The sequence below is a fragment of the Apus apus genome, chromosome 27 (assembly GCF_020740795.1).
Source record: "Apus apus isolate bApuApu2 chromosome 27, bApuApu2.pri.cur, whole genome shotgun sequence".
Classification (NCBI taxonomy): domain Eukaryota; kingdom Metazoa; phylum Chordata; class Aves; order Apodiformes; family Apodidae; genus Apus; species Apus apus.
Window position 1 is genome coordinate 1,311,559 of NC_067308.1, and position 25,170 is coordinate 1,336,728.

General features: G+C 59.6%; 3 protein-coding genes across 4 annotated transcripts; 2 read left to right on the forward strand and 1 right to left on the reverse strand.

Annotated features, from left to right (window-relative positions):
• UBQLN4 (ubiquilin 4) lies at positions 1 to 14,850 on the reverse strand. 2 transcript variants are annotated; one of them, XM_051641017.1, is made up of 11 exons: positions 14,631 to 14,848; positions 12,525 to 12,676; positions 8,742 to 8,944; positions 7,583 to 7,845; positions 5,896 to 6,054; positions 5,011 to 5,236; positions 4,522 to 4,661; positions 3,997 to 4,080; positions 2,879 to 2,994; positions 2,026 to 2,203; positions 1 to 1,238 (listed from the first exon to the last, which is right to left on the reverse strand). In XM_051641017.1, exons 1-11 carry the CDS (start codon positions 14,784 to 14,786, stop codon positions 1,086 to 1,088), a joined length of 1,830 nt encoding a protein of 609 aa, XP_051496977.1. In that variant the 5' UTR covers positions 14,787 to 14,848; the 3' UTR covers positions 1 to 1,085. The 2 variants fall into 2 exon arrangements, with proteins under 2 accessions (XP_051496977.1, XP_051496978.1); XM_051641018.1 differs by lacking the exon at positions 3,997 to 4,080 and having other exon boundaries at positions 14,631 to 14,850.
• A 937-nt stretch (positions 14,851 to 15,787) lies between these two features.
• Positions 15,788 to 18,570, forward strand: LAMTOR2 (late endosomal/lysosomal adaptor, MAPK and MTOR activator 2). The gene is made up of 4 exons (XM_051641144.1): positions 15,788 to 15,906; positions 17,717 to 17,879; positions 17,989 to 18,078; positions 18,353 to 18,570. Exons 1-4 carry the CDS (start codon positions 15,839 to 15,841, stop codon positions 18,407 to 18,409), a joined length of 378 nt encoding a protein of 125 aa, XP_051497104.1. The 5' UTR covers positions 15,788 to 15,838; the 3' UTR covers positions 18,410 to 18,570.
• A 2,238-nt stretch (positions 18,571 to 20,808) lies between these two features.
• Positions 20,809 to 24,529, forward strand: RAB25 (RAB25, member RAS oncogene family). Its single transcript, XM_051641112.1, has 5 exons — positions 20,809 to 21,101; positions 21,981 to 22,176; positions 22,310 to 22,503; positions 22,665 to 22,745; positions 23,726 to 24,529. Exons 1-5 carry the CDS (start codon positions 21,062 to 21,064, stop codon positions 23,854 to 23,856), a joined length of 642 nt encoding a protein of 213 aa, XP_051497072.1. The 5' UTR covers positions 20,809 to 21,061; the 3' UTR covers positions 23,857 to 24,529.
• The last annotated feature ends 641 nt before the right edge of the window (positions 24,530 to 25,170 follow it).

Below are 25,170 nucleotides of genomic sequence, written 5' to 3' on the forward strand. Positions count from 1 at the left end.
TGCAGGGAGACAGATGGTTGTGCGCATTTATTTTTCTTTGATAAAAATGGTATGCAAATTACACAGCCCGTGGAGGCTCCTGGGAAAGTATCACCCTGCTGGTCCTCGGGGAGTTTCTTGGAGAGTCGTAACATTCAAACACACCAAAATGGAGGGGAGGGAGGGAATGGAGGATGGATCTCAACTGGGAAGAACATGAACTCTGACATTTTTCCAGTGAAGCGAAAAGATCATCAACTTCTCTTTCAGTTTCCTTTTCTGTTTTTACACTTTCAGAAACGAGCCTACTGAGCACAAGAGTCACCAACCCCTGACACCACCACGCAAGAACTAAACTGCCTGGGCAGAAACACACCTTGCAAACACCTTCCTCTGCACAGCACTTTCAATTCAAGCTCAAGAACAGCAAAGCCTGATCCCCGAAGGCATCCAGGCTCCTTCACACCATCCCAAGAGAGTGTGAAGAGGCCACATTTCAGATTTTCATGCACGTTCACCCTCTAGCAGGAGATCAGAGGCACCCGTGTGCAGGGGACACAGGCTCAGCTCCTCCAAAGGAACATTAAAACAAATGACAGCAGAAAATTTCCAGGTCATTTCAATTATTTTTTTTTTTTTTTCTTTTGATCCGTTCCCAAGAAGATGCTGGGAGAAATAACCAAAACCCCAAACTTGGCTCAGGTTTTAAATATTTGCCTGAAAGGAGGGCCAGGGGAGGGAATCATGTACAGTTAAAATCAAGCTACTCAAAACACAATCATTCAGGTAAGTAACTAGAAGTATCGCCTCTACCATCTAGAGAGAGAGAGAAGAGTGTCTGAGACAGGGCATATTTAGGAAAAAATACACATCTGAAGTCTCTGTGGCCACGATGAGAACTGGAATCCACATACAAGCCAGTTAAAGAGCATTTCAACATGAAATCTTAACTTAGTAGGAAGGTCAGGGGTTAAGCTGTATCTTTTTGTTTTAAATACATGGACAGCTGTCGGATATGAAAAATGATGGTGGGCTTTCCTGAAAGATCCCCCTGTGCATGTGTATGGATGCATGTGCTGACGTCTGTGGGGCAGCAGGACAGGAGTTTAGGAGGGCTGGGAGCCCAGCAGTCTCTCAATAGCTGCGTTGATGTCCCCCCCAGTGGCAATGAGTGCCTGCAGGTTGGCCTCCCTGTTGATGAAGCCCATGGCGTTCAGCTGCTCCAGCTGCTGTTGGAATCGCACTTCGGGACTCTGCGCCTGAGGGGAGGACAGAGGGGGGGTCAGAGAGCAGGGAGCTTGGCCCCCCAGGCAGGGCCAGCAGCTGGGCAGGGACCTGAGCTCAGTTTAGGTACCCCAAAATACCCCGGTGCCACACGGCGGGTCTGAGGTCTGTACCCATGGGGAGGAGGGGCTAGCACTGCCACCTCCAAACCTCTGCCAAGGGCCACGACAGCCCAAGGAACCAGCCAACACGAGACCAAACTCAGGATAGAATCAGAAGATCATGGAATGTGTTGGGTTGGAAGGGACCTTCAAGATCATCCAGTCCCACCCTTGCATGGGCAGGGACACCTCCCACCAGCCCAGGCTGCTCCAAGCCCCATCCAACCTGCCCTTCAACACTGCCAGGGATGGGGCTGCCATGTAAAAGATCATCTAGTGGATCATCCAGGTAGTCTTTAAGGTCCCTTCCAACCCAAACCATTCCATGACCTAAAGCTCATCCAGTCCCACCCCCCGCACGGGCAGGGACACCTCCCACCAGCCCAGGTTGCTCCAAGCCCCATCCAACCTGCCCTTCAACACTGCCAGGGATGGGGCAGCCACAGCTTCCTTGGGCAACCTGGGCCAGGGTCTCACCACCCTCAGAGTGAAGAATTTCTTCCAACAACTTTGCTTTGTTAGACAACTAAAGCACCACAGCCAAGAGAAACCTGTTGGGGACCCACATCCCCAGAGTTGGGTGGGACTGAGAAAACCTCTAGCCCAGCCTGGAGATGTCCCTGCCCAGAGGTGTGTCAGCACCCAGCCAGATGTTACATACTTGAGAGCTTCCTCCGGCCAGCAGCTGGATCATCTGCTGCATGAGCTGCTGTTGGGGGTTTCCACCCCCAGCTGGAGAGGCACTGGCCGGCGTCGAAGCGGAGGGAACAGGGTTCTCCGGGATTGTGCTTCCTCCCGTGGAGGTCGGGGGCATCCGAGGCATGCCGAAGGAGCCGAGGCTGCAGAGGAAGGCAGGGCATGCTCAGAGGCCAGATGACATCTCTAGGTGTCCCCTGAGGGCTGGGCAGCACAGTGACCAGCAGGCTGTGCCAGGTTCCAGGACAGCTTTGTCAGTTCAACCGGCTGCGGTTGTATCCTGGTCGCACCTGGTGCCCAGAATGAGCAATTCCAGTGGAGACCCAGGCTGAGAGGGGCTGGATGTGACCCAGGCTGAGAGGGGCTGGATGTGACCCACTCTGAGAGGGGCTGGACGTGACCCAGGCTGGATGTGACCCAGTCTGAGAGGGGCTGGACGTGACCCAGGCTGGACGTGACCCAGGCCACCAGAGAGCAGAAGACCTGAGGCCCCAACACACCCACCCACCTCATACTCTTCTCCAGAAACAAAATTCCTGAGTTCAGCCCACAGCAGATATCCCAAACAAAAGGTGGGAGGAGGAGGGGCCAGGTAGGTGGTTTCCAAATCTTTTCTCCAAAAAAGAAGGGGCTGAGGACTTCCCACGTGAAGTACACACCCCCACAAAGTGCTAATTAGCTGATGAGCTGGAGCTCACCACGGCCTGCAGGTGCACACACACGCCCAAGTCCCCGTGACAGAGCACCCTGAGCAGATCTCCTGCTGGCAGCAGGAACTGCAGCCCTGCCCACAGATCCCACTCTGAGGAGCTTCTTACCTTGGCACGAGTCCTGGGGCCTCCGTCTGCAGCGTCTGGAGCCCCTGCTGGATCTGGAGAAGCGCCTGCATGGCGCGGGGGTTGGTGAGGATGGAGAGGGAGTCTGGGTTCTGCATCTGAGAACAAAGGCAGGAGACACACGAGGTACCAAACAGCAGAGGCTTCAGCAGCCAGAGAGAAACCAGCCTGAAACCTGAACCTTCTCAAAGGCTGGGAGAGCTGGGGCTGTTCAGCTTGGAGAAAAGGAGGCTGAGGGGGGGGTCTTAGAAATGCTGATCAGTATCTCCAGGGGGTGTCAGGAGGGTGGGACCAGGCTCCTCTCAGCAGTGCCCAGTGACAGGACAAGGGGCAATGGGCACAAGCTGGAGCACAGGAGGGTCAAGCTAAACAGAAGGAGAAACTTCTTTCCTGTGAGGGTGACAGAGCCCTGGGACAGGCTGCCCAGGGAGGCTGTGGAGTCTCCTTCTCTGGAGACATTCCCAACCCATCTGGATGTGTTCCTGAGGGATCTGCTGTAGGTGATCCTGCTCTGGCAGGGGGCTTGGACTGGATGATCTCAGAGGTCCCTTCCAGCCCTGATGACTCCATGACTGATGGTCAGCATGAGCTGCACCACAGCCAGAGCCAACCCACCAGGCTGGTTCCTCCTCCCAGACTGCAGGGCTCATCTCCAGGGATACTCAGAGTTTAGATCAAATTTCCTAAATGAACAAGGTGATCAGATTGGAACTGGGGGCACATGCCTTTGGAATTAAAGGGATTTTATTTGATTTACCTGAGTGAGCCAGCTGCTCTAGCACAATTAGCTGTTTAATTTTGATGCTCATTACAGTGAGAAACTGTCCACACAGGAGTTTCATGTAGCTTTAACTAGTCTAATTTGCAGTCTACCTTCAGGTAATTTAGATTACTTAATTGAGATTGCCATGTCTAAACAAGCTCTTCCTTTCTCTCTCCCCTGTACAACCCCCTTTCCTTCACAGCCCAAGCCACCCAAGCCCACACACTTCCTAGTCCACTTGAGCAAGCAGCCCAGATACTCCCTTTTCCTACAGAGGGTGGAAAAGCTCTGGAGCCCGAGGGCTGAGAGCAGCACAGGGCCAGACAGGGGCCTTTACCTGCTGCAGGAAGACAGGGAGCTGAAGGCGGAGCTGTTCTTGAAGCTGTGGATTCCCAGCAAAGAGGGGGACATTTACCATGATCTAGCAAGAGACAGCAGGTAGGTCGGGTCAGAGGGTTGCTGCCACTGGCTGTTAAACCCAACCTAACTAAGCCAATGAAGAACAAGTTAGTTATGCCCCTGACTCCCTCCAAGGGCATGTGTTCCCCTGCTTATGGGGACCAGAACAGGACAGCTCAGTTCCTGGCAGCAGTGTTGAACAGGGCTCCCTTGGCCATGGGGAAAGAGAAGGGCCATGTCCCTGCCTGTCCCTTTGAAAGCCACCTTTTTTGTTAGGGGCTCTGCTAGGACACAGGGTTCAGTCTGTCACTGCCTTCAAGCTACTGAGAAATAGAACAGAACTGTCTTGTGTTCACTCAGCTCTCCAGCTGCTGCAGGAGGAACATCTCCAGCTGGAGAAGCAGACTGGTCCCACAGGCGTTGTGCCTGTCTTGACAGGAGGAGACAACAGCAACACTTTTACCTGTGCTGCAAAGTCTGGGTTCTGGGCAAGAGTTTGCATCATGCTCCGCATGTAAGGGGCAGAGATCATGTTCTGCATCAGCTGAGGGTTTTCAGAAATCTGCTGCAGGAGGCCTTGCATCTCTGGGCTGTTGAACATGCCTGTGAGGGGAGAGGGAAGAGAAGACAAAGCAAAATCCTTCAGAAGCCTGAGCACTGCTGCAATGCCTGATACACAGCATGACACAGCAGGGCCTTGTCTTCACCATGGCCATGGAAGGACTCTGCTTGTCACCCTCCTGTGCTCTCCAGGGACAGCAGAGCTCCCACAGTTACCCCCCACCAGACACACCAGAAATAACCCCTTTGTGCTGGCAACTGAGCTGGAATCACTGCTCTGCAGAGCAGCCACGGCCGGGCACTCAAATACCAGCGGGATCCACACTCCAAGGGAGCCTGGGTGACCTGCTCAAGTCAGCAGCACCCTCTGGTTCCTCTCTTGCTTACGTACCAGCCCCAATGCCAGCAGCATTCAGCCCAAAGGGGTTGGACACAGTGGGTGTGCTCTGGGTGGTGGCTGAGCCAGTGCTCCCATCACTGCTGGGCGCCTGGCTCTGGGACGCCGGGGGCGTGGGGCTCCAGGGGTTGGGCAGGGGCTCCCTGTTCTCCGTCCGCAGGGGCTGAGAGCTTGAGCTGTCAGAATTCCCCGTCAAGGAAGAGAAAGGATTGTTGCCAAACTAGGGAAAAAGAGAAAAAGAAACAGCCATCATCAGTTAGCCCCAGCAGAGGACGATGGGCCAACCCCACCACTGTACCAGCTGGGGAACAGGCCACTGGATTCAGCCAAGCCCAGGGTTTGGGGAGCACATGCCATGGTTTGCCTCCTGAGAAATCCAGAATCCACAACACACCTCGCTCAGAAACAGGCCAGGCTCAAGTGGCCACAGCCCTGGATTTGGCTCCCAAAGCTCCCTGTCAAATCAGCACCCACTGCCACACCAGTAGGCAACGCTGGAGTGTGTCTGCACAGCCTCCTGCAGCCAGACCTACGCTCGCTCCGCCCGTGCTCCCAGCCAGTTGGATCCCTGCCAGCCCCAATCCAAAGGCATCCCAGCTCATGGAGGAAGGCAGGCTGGGAGCAGAGGGCTGTGCTAACGAAGGCCCAGGACCTCCCCATGGGAGGTGGCTGCACCCAGCCTCCTAGGAGGCCAGAGGAGCCTGGGCAGGTCTCTGCCCAGACACACCAAAGCTCTACACAACCTGCTCCTGCTGGGGGCTGTATCCATCGTGGGGAGCCAGGCTTTGGGAAGGCTGCCCTGGCAGTAGAGGGGTCAGGGAAAGCCCCTTTCCCATGCCCAGCAAACTACACCCCACTTCCCAGGAGGGCAGCCAGTACCTGCTCCCTGGCTGCACTGAACATGGGCTCCTGGATGTCCGTGTACATGCGGCGCAGGGCGTTGTATCCTCCTGGAATGCTCTCCAGGTTACTCAAAGCACGGTCCTGGTTCCGCATCATCTCCTGCATCATGGCAGGGTTACGAGCCAATTCCATCGTCTGGGAGGAGGAAAAGAAAGCAAGCTCAGGCCCATCTGCACCATGGAAGACTGGAGTGGATGAAGAGCCTGGTTAGCAGCCCAGGAGGTGTTTCTGCTGCTCTGCCAGCCAAGCACTGGAAGAGTTAAATCTCAGTTCCCAGAAGAAAGAGTATAATTAAACCCGTTTCACAGCCAGAGAGCAGAGAGATCATTTATCCAAGCAAAGAGAGCCCAGGGATCCTGGCTCCTCCCATCCTTGCTCAGCTCTCTTCCTTCTCAACCTCAATTCAGCTGGATGAGATTGTTTTGTTTCTAAGCAGTCTCAGGACATCCAAACATTTAACACCCATATGTTCCCACTCACAGAAGATGGACTGCATTCAAGAACTGAGAAGGTGGAAGAGAGTGGGATCCTTCCCATTTCAAGGAAACCAAGAAAATTCACCCTCTCCAGATTTCTGATGGGTCTCCCCTGCACAAGGAACATCCAGATCTCATTTGAGGAGCTGCTTAAGTACAGATCATTCACAATCTGGTCCTGCAGCTCTGGAATTTCATCTATGACCGACACAGTTGAGAGGAAGAGAACTGAGAAGCAGCTGGAAACTGGGCTCATCCAGCAAGACCTCCTGGCCCATCTTCCTGGGGGAACAGCAGAGTCCTGTCACACTCAGGATCTCTCATCCCTTATCCTTCCCTTCCAACAAACTTTCCAGCTTCCAGATAGCCAGGCCTCTAAGTCATGGGTCCTCTCTGTTCTGGGCCTGCACCAAAACCTGACATCTCCAGGATTCCAGCCCACAGATCAAAGCCCTCCCCAGATCCCAGAGCTCTCTGCTGATCCAGGCAGCAGGACACAGACCCTGCAGCTCTACACTGCAGCTACCAAGAGAAGTGGAGAAACAAAAAGCTTTTGCAGTAGCTTCACTTCTCCATGTCAGCTTTTACTCCCATTCCTGAATCAGAACACACACAGCCCTGCATGCCAAGATGATCCCAGCATCCTTTTTGGGAGAGCAGATCATAGAATCATGGGATGGTTTGGGTTGGAAGGGACCTTCAAGATCATCTAGATCCAACCCCCTGCATGGGCAGGGACACATCCCACCAGCCCAGGTTGCTCCAAGCTCATCCAACCTGCCCTTCAACACTGCCAGGGATGGGGCAGCCACAGCTGCCCTGGGCAACCTGTCCCAGGGTCTCCCCACCCTCACAGCCAAGAATTCCCTCCTCATCTCCAACCTCCATCTCCCTCTTCCAGTTTTCATCCATTCCCCCTCATCCCATCCCTCCCTGGCCTTTTCCCAAGTCCCTCCCCAGCTTTCCTGGAGCCCCTTCAGGCACTGGAAGCTGCTCTAAGCTCTCCCTGGAGCCTTCTCCTCTCCAGGCTCAACACCCCAACTCTCCCAGCCTGGCTCCAGAGCTGCTCCAGCCCTCCCATCATCTCTGGGGCCTCCTCTGGACTTTCTCCAGGAGTTCTGTGCTGAAGCTGGTCCACAAAGAGGCTCCTGAACATGCTTGAACCTGGCCCTGGCCTGTTGACCCACCTGCCTCATGAGCTCCGGGTTGTTCAGCATGTGGCTTATCTCTGGATTCCTCTCCATGAGCTGCTGCATCTGAGGGTTGGCCATGATCATCTGTCTCATCAGGTCAGGGTTGGACATCATGTTCTGAACCAAGGGATTCTCCATGATCTGAGAAAGCATCTCTGGGTTGGACATCAGCTGCCGCTGCATCTGCTGCTGCAGCTCCATGAAGTTGGCAGAGCCCATCCCAAGGTTTCCCAGCCCAGTGATGCCACCAAAGCCAGCTGGAGAGGGAACAACACAGGGAGAGAGGAGGGAGTCAGTAGATGTGGGCAGCTGCAAAAGGAGGACAAGCACATCAGCAGAACTGCACCCCGAGTTCAGGGCATCCTGCATTCCTGCAGCAGAAAGCTCTGAGGGAGGTCACCCCCTACACATGCTCCCCAAGGGATCTGGCTTTATCCTGCATGGGGAAAACAAGGAGTGTTGGTGGAAGTGACTCATGCAAAGTGACAATGAGCAGAGAAAATCCAGCTCCTTGGCTCAACCCAAGGAGATTTTTCTATCATGTCACACCAGGCATGGAATCAAGGAATGGTTTGAGTTGGAAGGGACCTTCAAGATCATCTAAATCCAACCCCCTGCGTGGGCAGGGACACCTCCCACAGGCCCAGGCTGCTCCAAGCACCATCCAACCTGCCCTTCAACACTGCCAGGGATGGGGCAGCCACAGCTTCCCTGGGCAGCCTGGCCCAGGCTCTCCCCACCCTCACAGCCAAGAATTTCCTCCTCCATGTCCAACCTCAGTCTCCCTCTCCCAGTTTTCATCCAACCCCCTCATCCCATCCCTCCCTGCCCTTGTCCCAAGCCCCTCCCCAGCTTTCCTGGAGCCCCTTCAGGCACTGGAAGCTGCTCTAAGCTCTCCCTGGAGCCTTCTCCTCTCCAGGCTCAACACCCCAACTCTCCCAGCCTGGCTCCAGAGCTGCTCCAGCCCTCCCAGCATCTCCGGGGCCTCCTCTGGACTCTCTCCACCAGCTCCATGTCCTCCCTGTGCTGGGGACCCCAGAGCTGTTCCCAACCCTGCAGGGGGTCTCCCCAGAGCAGAGCAGAGGGGACAATCCCCTCCCTGGCCCTGCTGGTCACACTGCTGAGGATGCAGCCCACTTCAGGCTGCACTTACACAGGATGGATGCAGCACTGTTAGGGCCTCCATCCCCAGGACCTCCCATGGTCCCTGACCCGCTGCTCCGCCTGCCGCCCCCCGCCTCGGAAGCGGAGTTGCTGGACGTGGAAGGCTGGGATGTGGCAGCAGGAGAAGAGGGGGTGGCAGTGGGGGCAGCAGCAGCGTTGGGGGCAGAGGCAGCAGACGTTGAATCTTGGACCCTGCAAAGAAACAGAAAGGTGCCATGAAACTCCAGAGGTTCAGGAATGGGGAGCGGAGTCCTGCGTGGGGGACACAGGACAGTGTCCCCCGTCCCCACAGCATCCAGGCCTGGCTGCCTCCATTCCTGCCTGCACAGCTGTGCTCCCAGATGCCTTCCATCTGGGAATCTGCCTCCCATCCTGATGCTTTAACAGCCCCTGCTGTTTTATCCTGGCCCACACGAAGTGGCTTGACTGGTCTTACCCTGACTTGTATCCAGCTCTTCCCTGAGTCACACTGAACTATTTACCTCAGTCATATCCTTGAGCAATGAGTTTGCTCCAAACAGGAAAATCCTCCTGCTGCTCCCACAGAAACCACAGGAGGTTACAGCAGGGCTAGTGCAGGGGGTAAACAGCAATCTGCTTTCTTGCAAATCCTCCCATGCACTGAATTATCCCATCAGTGCTCCTGGGGGCAAAAATCAGTAGCAGCATTACTGTACAGATGGGGAAACTGAGGCACAGGGCAGCCAGAATCTGTACCATGGAGCTGAAGAACGTTTCTGGCCAGTGTGGTATAAATCTCTGCCACTGGCTGCTCCTTCCATCCAACACAAGGTGGCCAGATCTTCTTTCAATACCCAAATTCAGACACATGTTTCAATAGACACGTTTTCCTACAGGAAAGCTGGGGAGGGACCTGGGACAAGGGCAGGGAGGGATGGGATGAGGGGGATGGATTAGAACTGGAAGAAGGAGATGGAGGTTGGACATGAGGAGGGAATTCTTGGCTGTGAGGGTGGGGAGAGCCTGGCCCAGGTTGCCCAGGGAAGCTGTGGCTGCCCCATCCCTGGCAGTGTTGAAGGGCAGGTTGGATGGGGCTTGGAGCAGCCTGGGCTGGTGGGAGGTGTCCCTGCCCATGCACGGGCTGGATCTAGAGGATCTTGAAGGTCCCTTCCAACCCAAACCACTCTGTGATTCCATGATCCTGTGCCATAAGCCACAGTGTAGCAGATACTGGACATCATCAGCTTGATGGAGTAAACCAATCCCAGGTTGTAAACCAATCCCAGCTCCTCCATAGGATTTTTACAGGAATTTGAAAGAGGACACTTAAAGACACACTAAAACACCTGCAGCCAGGACAGTGGGTCCTAGACCAGTGCTGAAGAGCTTTCACATGAAATGAGACCACAAAACTCACCTCAAATAAGAAATGCTCTTTATGCCCCTGACAAGTAAATAAGAACAATGATTTCTTCTTTTTTTCCTTTTTTTCCAAACCAAGAATGATTCCTACCTCTAACTCCCTGTTTTCACTCTCATTCTAGGACTTCAAGAGTCAAACCTGAAGGTCCCTGCCCACTTTCCAGACTCACCCAAGTGCTGCTGAAAACCAGCAGCCCCTGAGAGGGAGGCAGAGAGCAGGGAAACAAAACAAATAGGAAGCTGAACACAAAAAAAAAAGGAAGAAAGGAGCTGGAGAAAAGTCACTTGGTTTCTCTCAGCACAGGAAGGGGCTTTAATGTCTTCAGTAAGTACTTATCTGTGACTGTTAGTGGGGAAAAAAAAGGAGCAAGCCAGGACAGCTCTCTGGGTCACCCTTCAAAAGGGCTCAGAAGCTCAAGGGGCTGTGCAGACTGTGGTGAACAGCATCAGGCCCCGAGGGGCTGCAGAGCCCAGGGACAGGCCTCCTGCAGAAGGTGACAAGACACATGTTTGTCTGTGTCAAAAAAGAGGGGAAAAAAACACCACAGAACCACTCAGGTTGACTCAGGCAGGCAGGCAGCTTCTCTAGGGGACAGCAGGTCTGCACAAGGGGACACGGCCCCCTGGGTTCAGCAGGAACCAGCCCAGGCTGCAGGGGGGAGGAAATGGCTGCAAAGGGGGTCTGAGGATCATGGAATCATGGAATGGTTTGGGTTGGTTAGAGATCCTCCAGTGCCACCCCTCCATGGGCAGGGACACCTCCCACCAGCCCAGGCTGCTCCAAGCCCCATCCAACCTGCCCTTCAACACTGCCAGGGATGGGGCAGCCACAGCTTCCCTGGGCAGCCTGGCCCAGGCTCTCCCCACCCTCACCCTCCACAATTCCCTCCTCATCTCCAACCTCCATCTCCCTCTTTCAGTTTTAATCCATTCCCCTTTGTCCTCTCCCTCCCTTGTCCAAAGTTCCTCCCCAGCTTTCCTGTAGGCCAAATCCACAATATGTGGCTGTCCCTGAAGTCCAGCAACTGCCCCCAAGAACCTGCTGTGCCCACCACTCCATCGACAGCACCAGGAAGAGCCAAACCCTGCAGGACCTTGTGGTCCACACTGTGTCCCCTCCTCAAGCTGCCACAGTGCAGATGGACACAATGTCCCAATGGGGGGCTCCCATGAGGTGTGCCTACAGCACCACACCTGAGCCAACAACCACCCCCAAGCCACTCTGCACATCCCCATCTGAGGGGGAGCACCCAATTCTGCACCCATCCACCCAGACAGGCCCCCAGGTAGCAGAGAAACACTGCTCTGCCCTGCAGATCCCTCAGGGAGACAGTGTGAGCACAGGCTGTGAGCAGAGTGCACAACAGGAAGCGAAAGAAAAGCTGGGCCTTCGTTTCAACTTCAACAGGAATTCATTGGGAAAGTGACTTCTGTTCACAGCAACTTATCTTTGCCAGAAGCAGTATCAAGTTTCAAAAAGTTCTTAAAGAGATTACTAAAATATTGAGGCTGAAAATATGCAAAGCCACACAGAGGAGTTGTGTTAAAGGAGAATCAAGTCCCTCAGGTACTTCCACAAACTTCCACAGCTGCACAACTGAGTGAAAAGTCAGGCTGGGTGGTTATAGAACCAGTATCATAGAATCATAGCATCATGGAATGGTTTGGGTTGGAGGGGACCTTAAAGATCATCAAGTCTCACCCCCTGCATGGGCAGGGACACCTCCCAGCAGCCCAGGCTGCTCCAAGCCCCATCCAACCTGCCCTTCAACACTGCCAGGGATGGGGCAGCCACAGCTTCTCTGGGCAACCTGGGCCAGGGTCTCCTCAGCCTCACACTCCAGAATTCCCTCCTCATCTCCAACCTCAGTCTCCCTCTCCCAGTTTTCATCCCTCCCCCTCATCCCATCCCTCCCTGCCCTTGTCCCAAGCCCCTCCCCAGCTTTCCTGGAGCCCCTTCAGGCACTGGAAGCTGCTCTAAGGTCTCCCTGGAGCCTTCTCTTCTCCAGGCTGGACAGATCCCATATCATATCACTAAACCAAATCCCACAGCTGCCCAGCAAAGCTGAAGCAGGGGGAGATCCTGGAGGAGTTCTGCTGGATCATCACTGCCAGACCTGCAGGAACCCCAATGCCAGCACTCAGGCCTCCCAGAAATCCTTCAGCCACCAACCAGGCAGGAATCACAGAATCACAGAATGGTGAAGGTTGGAAGGGACCTTAAAGACCATCAGGTTCCAACCTCCCTGCTCTGAGCAGGGACACCTCCCACCAGCCCAGGCTGCACAAGCCTCATCCAACCTGCCCTTCAACACTTCCAGGGATGGGACTTCCCTTCTCACATCAACCCCTTCCCCTCAGCCCCCCAACAAACAAAACCCTTTCTTACTTCTGTGGAGTCTTGATGACCAAGTGCACAGTCAGCCCATCTTTGATCCCATGTTGATTCAACGTGTCTCCATCCTTCAGGATCTTCCCAGCAAAGATCAGAACCAGCTGATCCTGTTTGGCTTTAAACCGCCTGGAAATCTCTTCTTTGAACTGAAAAAACAAACACAGCATTTTTCAGGCAAGGGACCCAGACCAGAAACTGAAAAGCCAACACTCCAGATATCACATCCACTGTGCAAACAGCAGAAGGAGCTGACAACCCTTCAGCACCTCACCCAAAGGGAGCCCAGCTGGAGCAGGTACCAACTGAGTCACCAGTTGCTGAGGATGTCTGAGGCACTCAGAAAATCAAAATAAAAAGACAAGAAGACAAGCTCTTCACTTACAAAACGTGGAGTAAATTTCAGAAAGAATAGAGCAATTACCTCCAGAATAGCTGAAGGCTTCCAAAGCAAGATCAAGAGTGTCTCTGAGGTCTAATCCAAATAGACCATTTATCCCCTGAATGACTGAACTGTTTTTGTCTCTGCTCATTTGCCTTTTTTTTTTCCTAAGGAAAGCCCAACTCTGCTTTAATACAGGACAGAGCTCTATGGAAAAGGGAACAATCCTTTATCAGCCAATGGAAATAAACTAGGTCTTCTCCAATTCCTATTTCTGAGATTGAATTCCCTGGGAGCAGCCAGGCCACGGTGTGATGGGGTGGGATTAACACCTGCCAATAAACCTGTCACTGCCAGCCCAGCGGGGGCATTCCCAAGTTGGTTTGTGAGGGGAAAAAAACCTGCATTTGGAAGCCACAAACTAGAGGAAATGGAGAGGGAAAAGGCAGGATGGAAAGGGAAGCACACACCTGTCCCGGAGGGGCTCACAGCCTTGGCACCAGAAATCAAAAGCAACATCCAGGAGAGGCCTGAGCCCCGGCTCACCCTGTCACAAACTTCTTTGCTGTCCTCTGCACAAACCTGTCACTTCACATCCCACTTACAGCAACAGGAGCTCGGGAGCCTACACGTCCCACAGCCCCACGACTCTGCTCTGCAGAGATCCTTTACACCACGACCTCGTGCCCTCCTCCCTGACCAAAACACACAGCAAGCCAAGAAGCCAAGAGCTGTGCTGATGACACCTTGTCCCACTGGGCACAGCCACTTCCACAGGGCTTGAGCCAGACCTTGCACATTCCAGGCCCTCCCACTCTCCCCGTGAAGCTCCCTCCCAGGAGCAGACCCCTCCAGCCCACTCGTGGGCTGATGATGTTCCCTTTCCTCCTCTCCACCCGACCTTGCTCCCACGGCCATGCCCAGCCCCTCTCCTCTGCTCCAGGGATTTGCCTCCCAGTGTCCCGACCCAGCCCAGCTCTGCTGATCCAGCTCTGCCCCCACAGCTGCTTCTCCCCGTGGCAGCACCTTTCTCACACCAACTGCTCCAAGAACACCTTCCCTCCTGCTCCCTGCGCAGCCTGGCTGGCGGGCCCGAGCCCCCAGACCCCCACCCAGCCCCTCCACACCCCCCTCCCAACAGCCACCATCCACCCCGGAGCTCCCTTCCCCACAACCTCACACCCCCCGCCCCCCCTCCCCAACAACACCCTGTTTAACACCCACAAATCCTCCCACAGGTGACGCCAGGACCATCCCCACCCCCCCGGGACTGTCCCCATCCCAAGTGTCAGCTCCCCACACAAACCCCCCCCACCCCCCCCCACCCCAAGCCCCTTTCCAGCCCCTGCCCTCGCCCAGGTCTCCAAACTCCCTCCAAGCCCAGCTCCCCGCAAGACCCCAAAGGCCAGGGGTGCCCCCCAAGTCCCGTCCCCCCTCCCCCTCCAGGTCTCCAAAAGTCCTCCAAGTCCCTCCAGCTGTCACTGCCCCCCCCCCAAAAAAAAAAAAAAAACAACAAACATGTTCCGCCACTTCTCAAGGCCCCGGGCTCCCTCACTCCTCCTCCCAAGTCCTCCCTCCCTCCCCAAAGCCAGGTCCCTCTCCAAACCCCCCCCCCCACTCTCCGCTCCTCAGCCCCTCCCTCCCCACAACCAGCCCCCCCCGTTGCCCCCCAGGCCCGCCCCGGGCCCCCCCCCCACCCCCAGGCCCGCCCCCGCCCCCACCTCGCGCACGGAGGCGCCGTCCGCGATGACGATCTCCTCCTTGTCCTTCGGGGTCTTCACCGTGACGCGGATCAGCGCCCCCCCGGGGCCTCCCGGGGCCGCCTCGCCCTCCCCGCCGGGGCCGGACCCGCCGCCGCCGCCGCTCGGCTCCGCCATCTTCGCCGCCCGCCCCGCCAGCCCGGGCCGACCACAGAGAAAGGCGGCGCGCGCCGCCGCGCACAGAGCGCCACCTCGGGCCGCCCGCCAGCCTCCCGCCCCCAACACCCCCCCCGCACCCCTCGCCGGCGCTACCGCCGCCCGGCGGCGCGGCGGGGAACTGCAGCGCGCTGGGGTGGTGGGGAGGGGGTTGTTGGGGGGGCGGTGGGATGGGGGGGGCACAGCGGGGGCGGCTGCTCGCCGTGCTGCCCCCCCCACCCCCGGCATCCCCAAGGTCACAGCACAGCCCCTCCACGGCTGGGGATAGGCCTGCACCCCCCTCCTGAGCCAGATCCATCCTGCACCCCCTTCGGTAGCACCCCCCGTTATGAACCGGGCTGCCCCCCGGGCCCCCCTCGTCAGCCGGAGCCATCCTGCAGCCCCCCCCTCTGCCTGGGTCTACCTCGCACCCCTCTGGTTAGCCGCCTGCAGCCTGGATCCCCTGGATCCGTCCCCCAACACCCCCCTGTACCCAGCTCCCCGTGTGCCCCCTCCAACGGGCCCGCTTTTGCTGCTCACCCCCGCGGGGGCTGGAGACCCCCGGGGCTGGACCCTCCCCCGGACTCTAGACCCCCATCACGTTTGGGTTTGGAGCCTCATTCCCGGGGCTGGACCCTCTCCCGGGCTCTGGAGCCCCCCGGGCTTATACTCCCGTCGGGGCTCGACCCCTTCCCCTTCCCACGGGCTCGCCGTGAGGACCGGCCCCCGCTGCCGGTGCCCGTGGCCTTTTCCCGGGACTGATCCAGACCCGGGACCCAGACCCAGACCCGCGGGGCACAATTTAGGGGTGTCCGACCCATCCCCTTTCCCACACCCCATTTTTTCCCCTCGCCCTTCCCGGCCGGCCAGCCCCTGAGCCGGGTACCCCAACACCTCGGGGGTGACCCTGGGGGGCCAAGCCCACCCCTCCGCAGGCCTGACGGCGTCCCGGGCAGCGGGACTACAAGTCCCGTGGTGCCGCGGGGAGCGGCCGCGCTGCCGGGCCCGGCCCCGGAGCCCCCGCCATCGCCGCCATGCTGCGCCCCAAGGCCCTGACCCAGGTGCTGAGCCAGGCCAACACCGGCGGGGTCCAGAGCACCCTGTGAGTGGGGCTGGGGGCTGCGGGGCTGGGGGTGCAGGGGTGGGGGCTGCGGGGCTGGAGGATGCGGGGCTGGGGGCTACGAGACTGGGGACTGGGGGCTGCAGGGTTGAGGGCTGGGGGGCTGCGGGGCTGGGGGTGCAGGGTTGAGGGCTGGGGGGATGAGGGGCTGGGGGGATGCGGGGCTGGGGGTGCAGGGGTGGGGGATGCGGGGCTGGGGGTGCAGGGGTGGGGGGCTGCGGGGCTGGGGGCTGCGAGGCTGAGGGCTCCAGGGCTGGGGCTGCGGGGCAAGGGGCTATGGGGCTGCGGGGCTGGGGACTGGGGGGCTGGGGGCTGCAGGGGTGGGGGCTGCGAGGCTGGGGGCTACGGGGCTGCGGGGCTGAGGGATGCGGGGCAGGGGGCTGGGGGCTGTGGGGCTGGGGGATGCGGGGCTGGGGGCTACAGGGGTGGGGGCTGCGAGGCTGGGGGCTGTGAGGCTGCGGGGCTGGGGGTGCAGGGGTGGGGGCTGCAGGGCTGGAGGATGCGGGGCTGGGGGCTACGGGACTGGGGCTGCGGGGCAAGGGGCTATGGGGCTGCGGGGCTGGGGACTGGGGGGCTGGGGGCTACAGGGGTGGGGGCTGCGAGGCTGGGGGCTACGGGGCTGCGGGGCTGAGGGATGCGGGGCAGGGGGCTGCAGGGCTGGGGGATACGGGGCTGGGGGCTGCAGGGCTGGGTCTGGGGGCTGCGGGGCTGGGGGCTGCAGGGTTGAGGGCTGGGGGGCTGCGGGGCTGGGGGTGCAGGGGTGGGGGCTGGGGGATACGGGGCTGGGGGCTGCAGGGCTGGGTCTGGGGGCTGCGAGGCTGGGGGCTGCAGGGTTGAGGGCTGGGGGGATGCGGGGCTGGGGGCTGCGGGGCTGGGGGTGCAGGGGTGGGGGCTGCGGGGCTGGGGGTGCAGGGCTGGGGCTGGGGGCTACGGGGCTGCAGGACTGGGGGATGCGGGACTGGGGGCTGGGGGGCTGTGGGGCTGGGGACTGGGGGATGCGGGTCTGGGGGCTGCAGGGCTGGGTGTGGGGGCTACAGGGCTGGGAGCTGTGGGGCAGGGGGCTGCGGAGCAAGGGGCTGTGGGGCTGCGGGGCTGGGGGCCGCAGGGCTGGGGACTGGGGGCCTACGGGGCTGGGGGCTACGGGGCTGCGGGGCTGGAGGCTATGGGACTGGGGGCTGCGGGGCTGGGGGCTAGGGGGCTGGGGGCTAGGGGGCTGGGGGCTGCAGGGCTGGGGGCTGCGGGGCTGGGGGGCTGGGGGCTGCAGGGCTGGGGGCTACGGGGCTGGGGGCTGCGGGGCTGGGGGCTGCAGGGCTGGGGCTGGGGGCTACGGGGCTGGGGGCTGCGGGGCTGGGGGCTGCGGGGCTGGGGGCTAGGGGGCTGGGGGCTAGGGGGCTGCAGGGCTGGGGGGCTGGGGGATGCGGGGCTGGGGGCTGCAGGGTTGCTCGCTGCCAGCTGGTGCTCCTGCTGGGAATTGTTTCCTTCCCTCCTGCCCTGGGAATGCTGGCAAGGAGCAGGAGCAGGGGGGATGTGTAAGGTGCTGGGGACATGGAGTGGTGCTGGGGATGTGCTGGTGCAGGAGACACGGGACATGTGATGGTGCAGGAGACACGGGACATGTGCTGGTGCCAGGGACATGCACAGTGGCAGAGCCATGCCCGGTGCACAGTTCTCACCCCCCAGGCCTGCCCAGTCTGCACAGACCCCACCACCGCAGCCCCTCGCTGCCCTGCACTGGAGGCTGGTGCCCCAGGGGGGTTAGAGGCACCAGTCCCAGCCCCCTTCTCATTTCCAGGCTCCTGAACAACGAGGGGTCCTTGCTGGCCTACTCGGGCTACGGGGACACTGATGCCAGGGTCACTGCTGCCATCGCCAGCAACATCTGGGTGGCCTATGACAAGAATGGGCACCAGGCCTTCAATGAGGACAACCTCAAATTCATCCTGATGGACTGCATGGTAGGTGGGGCTGGGCTCTGCCCTCTCCCTGGGCGCTGCTGTGGCTCTGGGGGGGCTCTGGGACCCCAATGAGCCAGGGGTGTGACCGGGGCCGTTTCTCCCCGGGCAGGAGGGACGAGTGGCCATCACACGGGTGGCAAACCTGCTGCTCTGCATGTATGCCAAGGAAACTGTTGGATTTGGGATGCTGAAGGCCAAGGTAATGCTGGGGGGGGCAAGGAACTGGGCGGGGGGGGGAGTTCCCAGGGCTGCATCCCCACTGCAGGGTGAGGAAGAGAAGGGTGGGGATGGGAGTGGTGGAGGAAGCTGCCGTGCTTGGGACGCTTTGTTCCTCCTTGTGCCAGCCCGGGTGCTGCATCCCACCTTTTTAAGGCTTTAAAATGAAATCGAAAATGAAAGTGAGCAGGTGGGTGAGCAGGTGGAGGCTGCAGACCCCCCCCAGGGCAGGGCTCACCCCCTGTCTCTGCTCGCAGGCACAGGCGCTGGTCCAGTACCTGGAGGAGCCGCTGACGCAGGTGGCCGCGTCCTGAAGGTGCCACCGTGCCAAAGCCATCTCCTTCAACACTGTCACCTGCCTGGCTGGGGGTGAGGGGCCCCTTGGGCACCCCCTGGAGCTCGGTCCTGCTGTGGTGTGGCCTTGAAAAATAAGCAAAACGAAAAGAAACAAAACAGCAGGGTCGGGGGGAGGGGGGGGTGGGGAATAAAAGCATCTGATGCTTGTGTCTCTGTGTGTCTGTTGTGAATAAAAGGAGGGGCTGGGGGGGTAACGCACACCTGGGTGGGCTGGGGGTGTCCTGGGCAGTGTTTTCGGGTGCCTGGAGCTCTGGTATGGGCTGTCACCTGTTTGTAGCTCCATGATGGGCTGTTGTCACCTGTCCATAGCTCCCTGATGGGCTGTCACCCACCTGTAGCTCCATGATGGGCTGTTGTCACCCGTCCGTAGTCCCCTGATGGGCTGTCACCTGTGTGTTGGTCCCTGATGGGCTGTTGTCACCTAACCATAGCTCCCTGGTGGGCTGTCACCCACCTGTAGCTCCATGATGGGCTGTTGTCACCCTGTCCATAGCTCCCTGATGGGCTTGTCAGCCACTTGTAGCTCCATGATGGGCTGTTGTCACCTGTACATAGCTTCCTGATGGGCTGTCACCCACCTGTAGCTCCATGATGGGCTGTTGTCACCCGTTCGTAGTCCCCTGATGGGCTGTCACCTGTGTGTTGCTCCCTGATGGGCTGTTGTCACCTGACCATAGCTCCCTGGTGGGCTGTCACCCACCTGTAGCTCCATGATGGGCTGTTGTCACCCATCCATAGTCCTCTGATGGGCTGTCACCTGTTTGTTGCTCCATGATGGGCTGTTGTCACCCATCCATAGCTCCCTGATAGGCTGTCACCCACCTGTAGCTCCATGATGGGCTGTTGTCACCCATCCATAGTCCTCTGATGGGCTGTCACCTGTTTGTTGCTCCATGATGGGCTGTTGTCACCCATCCATAGCTCCCTGATAGGCTGTCACCCACCTGTAGCTCCATGATGGGCTGTTGTCACCCATCCATAGTCCTCTGATGGGCTGTCACCTGTTTGTTGCTCCATGATGGGCTATTGTCACCCATCCATAGCTCCCTGATAGGCTGTCACCCACCTGTAGCTCCATGATGGGCTGTTGTCACCCATCCATAGTCCTCTGATGGGCTGTCACCTGTTTGTTGCTCCATGATGGGCTGTTGTCACCCATCCATAGCTCCCTGATAGGCTGTCACCCACCTGTAGCTCCATGATGGGCTGTTGTCACCCATCCATAGTCCTCTGATGGGCTGTCACCTGTTTGTTGCTCCATGATGGGCTATTGTCACCCATCCATAGCTCCCTGATAGGCTGTCACCCACCTGTAGCTCCATGATGGGCTGTTGTCACCCGTCCATAGTCCTGTGATGGGCTGGCACCTGTTTGTTGCTCCATGATGGGCTGTTGTCACCTGTCCATAGTCCCCTGATGGGCTGTCGCCTGTTGTTTCTCCCTTGATCTTTCGAGGTCCCTTCCAACCCCTAGGATTCTATGATTCTATGATTCTATAATGGGCTGTTGTCACCTGTCCATAGCTCCCTAGTGGGCTTGTCACCCACCTGTAGCTCCATGATGGGCTGTTGTCACCCTGTCCGTAGCTTCCTGATGGGCTGTCACCCACCTGTAGCTCCATGATGGGCTGTTGTCACCCATCCATAGTCCTCTGATGGGCTGTCACCTGTTTGTTGCTCCATGATGGGCTGTTGTCACCCTGTCCATAGTCCCCTGATGGGCTGTCGCCTGTTGTTTCTCCCTAATGGGCTGTTGTCACCTGTCCATAGCTCCCTGGTGGGCTTGTCACCCACCTGTAGCTCCATGATGGGCTATTGTCACCCATCCATAGCTCCCTGATGGGCTTGTCACCCACCTGTAGCTCCATGATGGGCTGTTGTCACCCATCCATAGTCCTGTGATGGGCTGGCACCTGTTTGTTGCTCCATGATGGGCTGTTGTCACCTGTCCATAGCTCCCTGATGGGCTGTCACCCACCTGTAGCTCCATGATGGGCTCTTGTCACCCATCCATAGCTCCCTGGTGGGCTGTCACCCACCTGTAGCTCCACACTGAGCTGTCACCCTGGGGAGAACCAGGGCAGGGGCTGCCAGGGGCTCGTCTCCAGGTGTGGGGGGTCCAAGAGAGCTGAGCCCCCTGCCGTGGGGGTGACGGGGGCTCCCATCCCCATGTCCCGGCTTTCACACGATGGCAGCAGAGGCGAGGAAATGGCCCCGACACCCGGTGGGAGCCGGGCTGAGCCGGGGCGGGGGGGGGGGGCTCTGCTGCTGCCCCCGCTGCCCGCGCCGGCCCCGGCAGCCGGGATCGGGCCCCGGCTCCTCCTCCGGCCGCCCCGTGACGGTCCCAGGGGTGACATTACCTGCCCAACCTGCGCCGCGACAGCCGGTCCCACCCCTTGAGTCAACCGGCGGTGCCGCCAGCCCGGCTGGCCTCGCTGCTGCTCCCCCGGGGCCCCCCCTGGCTCCCCCGGGACCCCTCCCGGCTCCCCCGGGACCCCCCTTGGCTCCCCCACCGAGAGGAACCTTTGTCCCTTCCACCTCCTCCCTGGGCTTCCGTCCCGCCCCGAGCTCCAGGTTTGGAGGAACCCGGGAGGTGGTGGCCCCGGCGACATGGGCAGCGCCGAGGAGGATTATAACTTTGTCTTCAAGGGTGAGTCCTGGGCTGGCTGGGAATCCCCCTCCCCAAAAGGCACGGAGCAGGAATCTGGGGGCTCCGGGGAGGGAATGAGGGTGCTTCCCCCCCCCCCACCCACCCAGGGCTGCACGTCCCAAAGCTGGGACAACTGGTGGCCATCTGCCATGGGTGCTGGGAGCTGCAGAGGGTCTGGGATGCGGGAGGATCGTCCAGGATTGGCAGTGAGGTTGGAGCTGGTGGATGGCACTGGGGTCCACAGAGACCTCGGGAGACCCGTGCCCACCCCCAGGCTGCACGTGGGACACCAGGAGAATTGCTGGGCACTCTGAGGGCTGAGACACCCGGGGCTGAAAATGCCGTCTGAGCCCATGAGGCCCCAGAGCAGCAGGTGTTTAGAAGTCATTAAATGTCATTCTGCCGCGGTGACACGGGTGGTGGCACAGGCAGAGGACACGGGGGTCACACCTGAAGTCACAGCCTTGTGCCCCCCCAGGTGAGGGGTCCCTGTGTCCTGTGTCTCTGCCGTGTTACCAGCTGGACCATGTTGCTCCTTGGTGCTCACCCTGGGCAAGTGTGTGCCAGTCCTTGGTGGCCACTGCAGCTGGGTGACCTGGGCCAGTGTCCTCATCCTCCTGCTGCCCACAGCCTGGCTCGGGTCGGGAAGGGTGGTTTGAATTCCTAGGAAGTGCCCCATCCCTGGAAGTGTCCGAGGGCAGGTTGGATGGGGCTTGGAGCAACCTGGGCTGCTGGGAGGTGTCCCTCAATGTCAGGGGAGGTGGGACTGGATGAGCTTTAAGGTCCCTTCCAACCCAAACCATTCCATGATTCTGTGAAATGTCCTGGAGCAGCCCCCTCCCTGACAGCTCCAATGGACTTTCTCCCTTCCTCCCACAGTTGTCCTGATCGGGGAATCCGGGGTGGGCAAAACCAACCTGCTCTCCCGCTTCACCCGCAACGAGTTCAACCACGACAGCCGCACCACCATCGGCGTGGAGTTCTCCACCCGCACCGTCCCCATGGGAGATGCTGTGGTGAAGGCTCAGATCTGGGACACGGCCGGGCTGGAGCGGTACCGGGCCATCACCTCTGCGTAAGGATGGGACACCTGCCACCAGAGCCTCACCCACCTCCTGGGGGGTGATGTCCTCCTGGGTTGGGCTCCATGGGTAATGATGCTCTGGGGGGTGTCCGGAGCAGGGGGTGATGGTGGGGTTCTCCCGTAGGTATTACCGGGGGGCTGTGGGTGCTCTGGTTGTCTTTGACATCACCAAGCACCAGACCTACGACGTGGTGGAGCGCTGGCTGAAGGAGCTGTATGACCACGCTGAGGCCAGCATCGTTGTCATGCTGGTGGGGAACAAGACCGATCTGGCGCAGGCTCGGGAGGTGCCCATGGAGGAGGCAAAAATGTTTGCAGGTAGGGGCTGGCACCCTGCTGTGGGGCTGGGGGCTTGGGACCCTCCCTGACAGCAGGGACCTGCACCAACATGGGCACCTGAGCACGAGGCTCCACGATGGAGCTGTGACCTCCCTGGGATCTGCAGCATCTTGGGGGGGGGGTGTTTCCTCTCGTTGCAGACAACAACGGGCTGCTGTTTGTTGAGACCTCAGCTCTGGACTCCACCAACGTGGAGCAGGCGTTTGAGACCATCCTGAAGGGTAGGAGCAGGGGTGCTGTGGTGCAGGGGGGTCCCCAAGGGCCGGGGGACCCGTGGGTGCTGTGCCAGGGGTGCGGGGCTGGGTGGAGGGTGCAGTGTCTCTCTGCCCTGCTCCGTGGCAGCTCTTTGGGGCTGGTTTCAGTGTTGTCTTTCTGGCTGGTTTGGTTTCACTCTCCGCACCCTGTGGCTTTGTTCTCCCAGCCCTTGGGCATCCCCGGAGCCCCGGGGGCTCCTCCTGCCCCTGTAATCCCGGGTTCCCTTCCTGTTGTCCCGGGCTCCTGACTCAACGTCTCCAGCAGCTGGTGGAACTGGCCCTGGGGACCTGGGGAGCAGGGATGGAGAGAGGGGATGCTCAGCTGGGAATGGCAGTTGGCAGCAGTGGGGCAGGAGCACTGGCTGTGCCACCCTGTGCTGTGCCACCCTGTGCTCTGCTGTGCCACCCTGTGCCATGCTGTGCTGTGCCAGGCTGTGCTGTGCCAGGCTGTGCTGTGCCATGCTCTGCCACCCTGTGCCATGCTGTGCTGTGCCATGCTGTGCTGTGCCAGGCTGTGCTGTGCCATGCTCTGCCACCCTGTGCCAGGCTGTGCTGTGCCATGCTCTGCCACACTGTGCCAGGCTGTGCCTTGCCCAGCTGTGCTGTGCCATGCTGAGCCAGGCTGTACCTGTTCCGTGCCATGCTGTTCTGTGCCATGCCACGCCATGCCGAGCCAGCCTGGCCCAGTGAGCTGCCAGCCCCAGCGCGGGGTGAGGCCCTGATCCCGGGTTGGGCAAGAGGAAATTGCCCAAGCTGCGGGTGTTCCCTGATGCTGCAGGGACGGACCCGGGGAGCTGCTCCCTTGGCACCTCTTGCCTCGTCCCCTCTGGAAAGGGCAGGAGGGGCAGAGCCACGCCCAGGTGGGCAGGGGGCTGCGAACTGTCCCTGCTTGCCCCGAGGGACCCTCGGCTGACGCTCACCCCCCCTTGCACCTCCTGTTTTTGCAGAGATCTTCCACAAGGTGCAGCGGCAGAAGCAGAGGAGCAGCCAAAGCAACACGGTGTCCCTTGCCAGCGAGAGCCCGCAGCGCGCGGCCCCGGCGCGGGTGGAGAAGCGCCCGTGCTGCGTGGCCCTCTGAGCCGGTGGGCACTCCGGGGACCCCCCGGGGACCCCCCAGCCCCGGGACACGCCGGTGGCGTGGAGCTGGGTCTGCCTCCCTGCAGACTCGTCTGGCCACCAGCACAGGCTGGTGTCAGCCAGCCTGCGGTGCCACCCCCGTCCTGGTGCAGTGGGGACCAGCAGCCCGGACAGCGGCCAAACTGTGCCATAAATGGTGAGAAGTGGCAGGAGCTCTGCTCCATCTGCTTCAGTTTTGCCGGGCCTTGATTAGCAGCACCACCATCATGGACCTCCCAGCCCCTCCAGACCCGTGGGGCAGAGGACTGGGATGCCCCGAGGTACCTGGGGAAGGAACCAGGGGGTTCTGGCCAGGGTTGTGTCAGTGGCAGGAGCTGCTCCCATCACCTCTGGCCCTGGGGTTTCTCCCGTGGGGCCACCCTGTGCTGAACGTGGCTGTCCCCACAGGGTGTCCATCCACACCCGGGGTCTGCTCTGGGGTTGTCCCAAGCAAAGTGGCAGCACTCAGCCCTTGGCACACCTCTGTCCCCATCCCAGACAGCAGGACCTAGGGAAGGTCCCTCCTGTCTGCAGGCCAGGCCAGGGCTCAGTGCTGAGCCTGGTGCCACAGCCCCAGGAGCTGCTTCTTGTCCAACCAAACACTGACACAATCATTAAAGGACTTGAGAAATGCAGGTTTGCTGAGCTGGAATTCCTGCGTGCTTGTAGTCCCGTCCCTTGGTTCCCACCTTCATGGCATGCTGGAGATCATGGCCACCCACCAGCCCAGCATGATGCCATGTTCCCCCCCTGCCCTCTCCCCTCAGCCTTTCCCAGTGCCCATCTCCACACCCTTGCTGGCTCATCAGGGATGGCCACAGTCATAGAATCCCAGACTGGTTTGTGTTGGAGGGACCTTAAAGCTCATCCAGTCCCGACCCCCTGCGTGGGCAGGGACACCTCCCACCATTCCAGGCTGCTCCAAGCCCCATCCAACCTGCCCTTCAGCACTGCCAGGGATGGGGCAGCCACAGCTTCCCTGGGCAACCTGGCCCAGGGTCTCTCCACCCTCACAGCCAAGAATTCCTTCCTAAGATCTCACCTCCATCTCCCCTCCTGCACTCCGAAGCCTTTCCCCTCTGGCTCAGTCATTTGTCTGAAACCCCCTGGGAATGGGATGGTTGCTGCTGGGATCTCCAGATCTACCTCAACTTCCCGGCCCCCACTTCCCATTTGCAAGACCTGGCAGCCCCGCTCCCGTTTTGCATCCGTTCCTGCCATGAGTGTCCCCGTCGCTGCCACCCGGGTGGGGCCCCCTCCTTGCTGCCACGCAGGA

Coding starts and splice junctions, on each gene's coding strand:
- UBQLN4 (XM_051641017.1), bottom strand. CDS start 14,786: ATGGCGGAGCCGAGCGGCGGCGGCGGCGGGTCCGGCCCCGGCGGGGAG. Junction 12,677..14,630: donor ACGGCGCCTCCGTGCGCGAG/GTGGGGGCGGGG, acceptor TTGTTTTTTCAG/TTCAAAGAAGAGATTTCCAG. Junction 2,204..2,878: donor GCCCCAGGACTCGTGCCAAG/GTAAGAAGCTCC, acceptor CTTCCTCTGCAG/CCTCGGCTCCTTCGGCATGC.
- LAMTOR2 (XM_051641144.1), top strand. CDS start 15,839: ATGCTGCGCCCCAAGGCCCTGACCCAGGTGCTGAGCCAGGCCAACACC. Junction 15,907..17,716: donor GGCGGGGTCCAGAGCACCCT/GTGAGTGGGGCT, acceptor TCTCATTTCCAG/GCTCCTGAACAACGAGGGGT. Junction 18,079..18,352: donor TTGGGATGCTGAAGGCCAAG/GTAATGCTGGGG, acceptor CTCTGCTCGCAG/GCACAGGCGCTGGTCCAGTA.
- RAB25 (XM_051641112.1), top strand. CDS start 21,062: ATGGGCAGCGCCGAGGAGGATTATAACTTTGTCTTCAAGG. Junction 22,177..22,309: donor TACCGGGCCATCACCTCTGC/GTAAGGATGGGA, acceptor GTTCTCCCGTAG/GTATTACCGGGGGGCTGTGG. Junction 22,504..22,664: donor GGAGGCAAAAATGTTTGCAG/GTAGGGGCTGGC, acceptor CTCTCGTTGCAG/ACAACAACGGGCTGCTGTTT.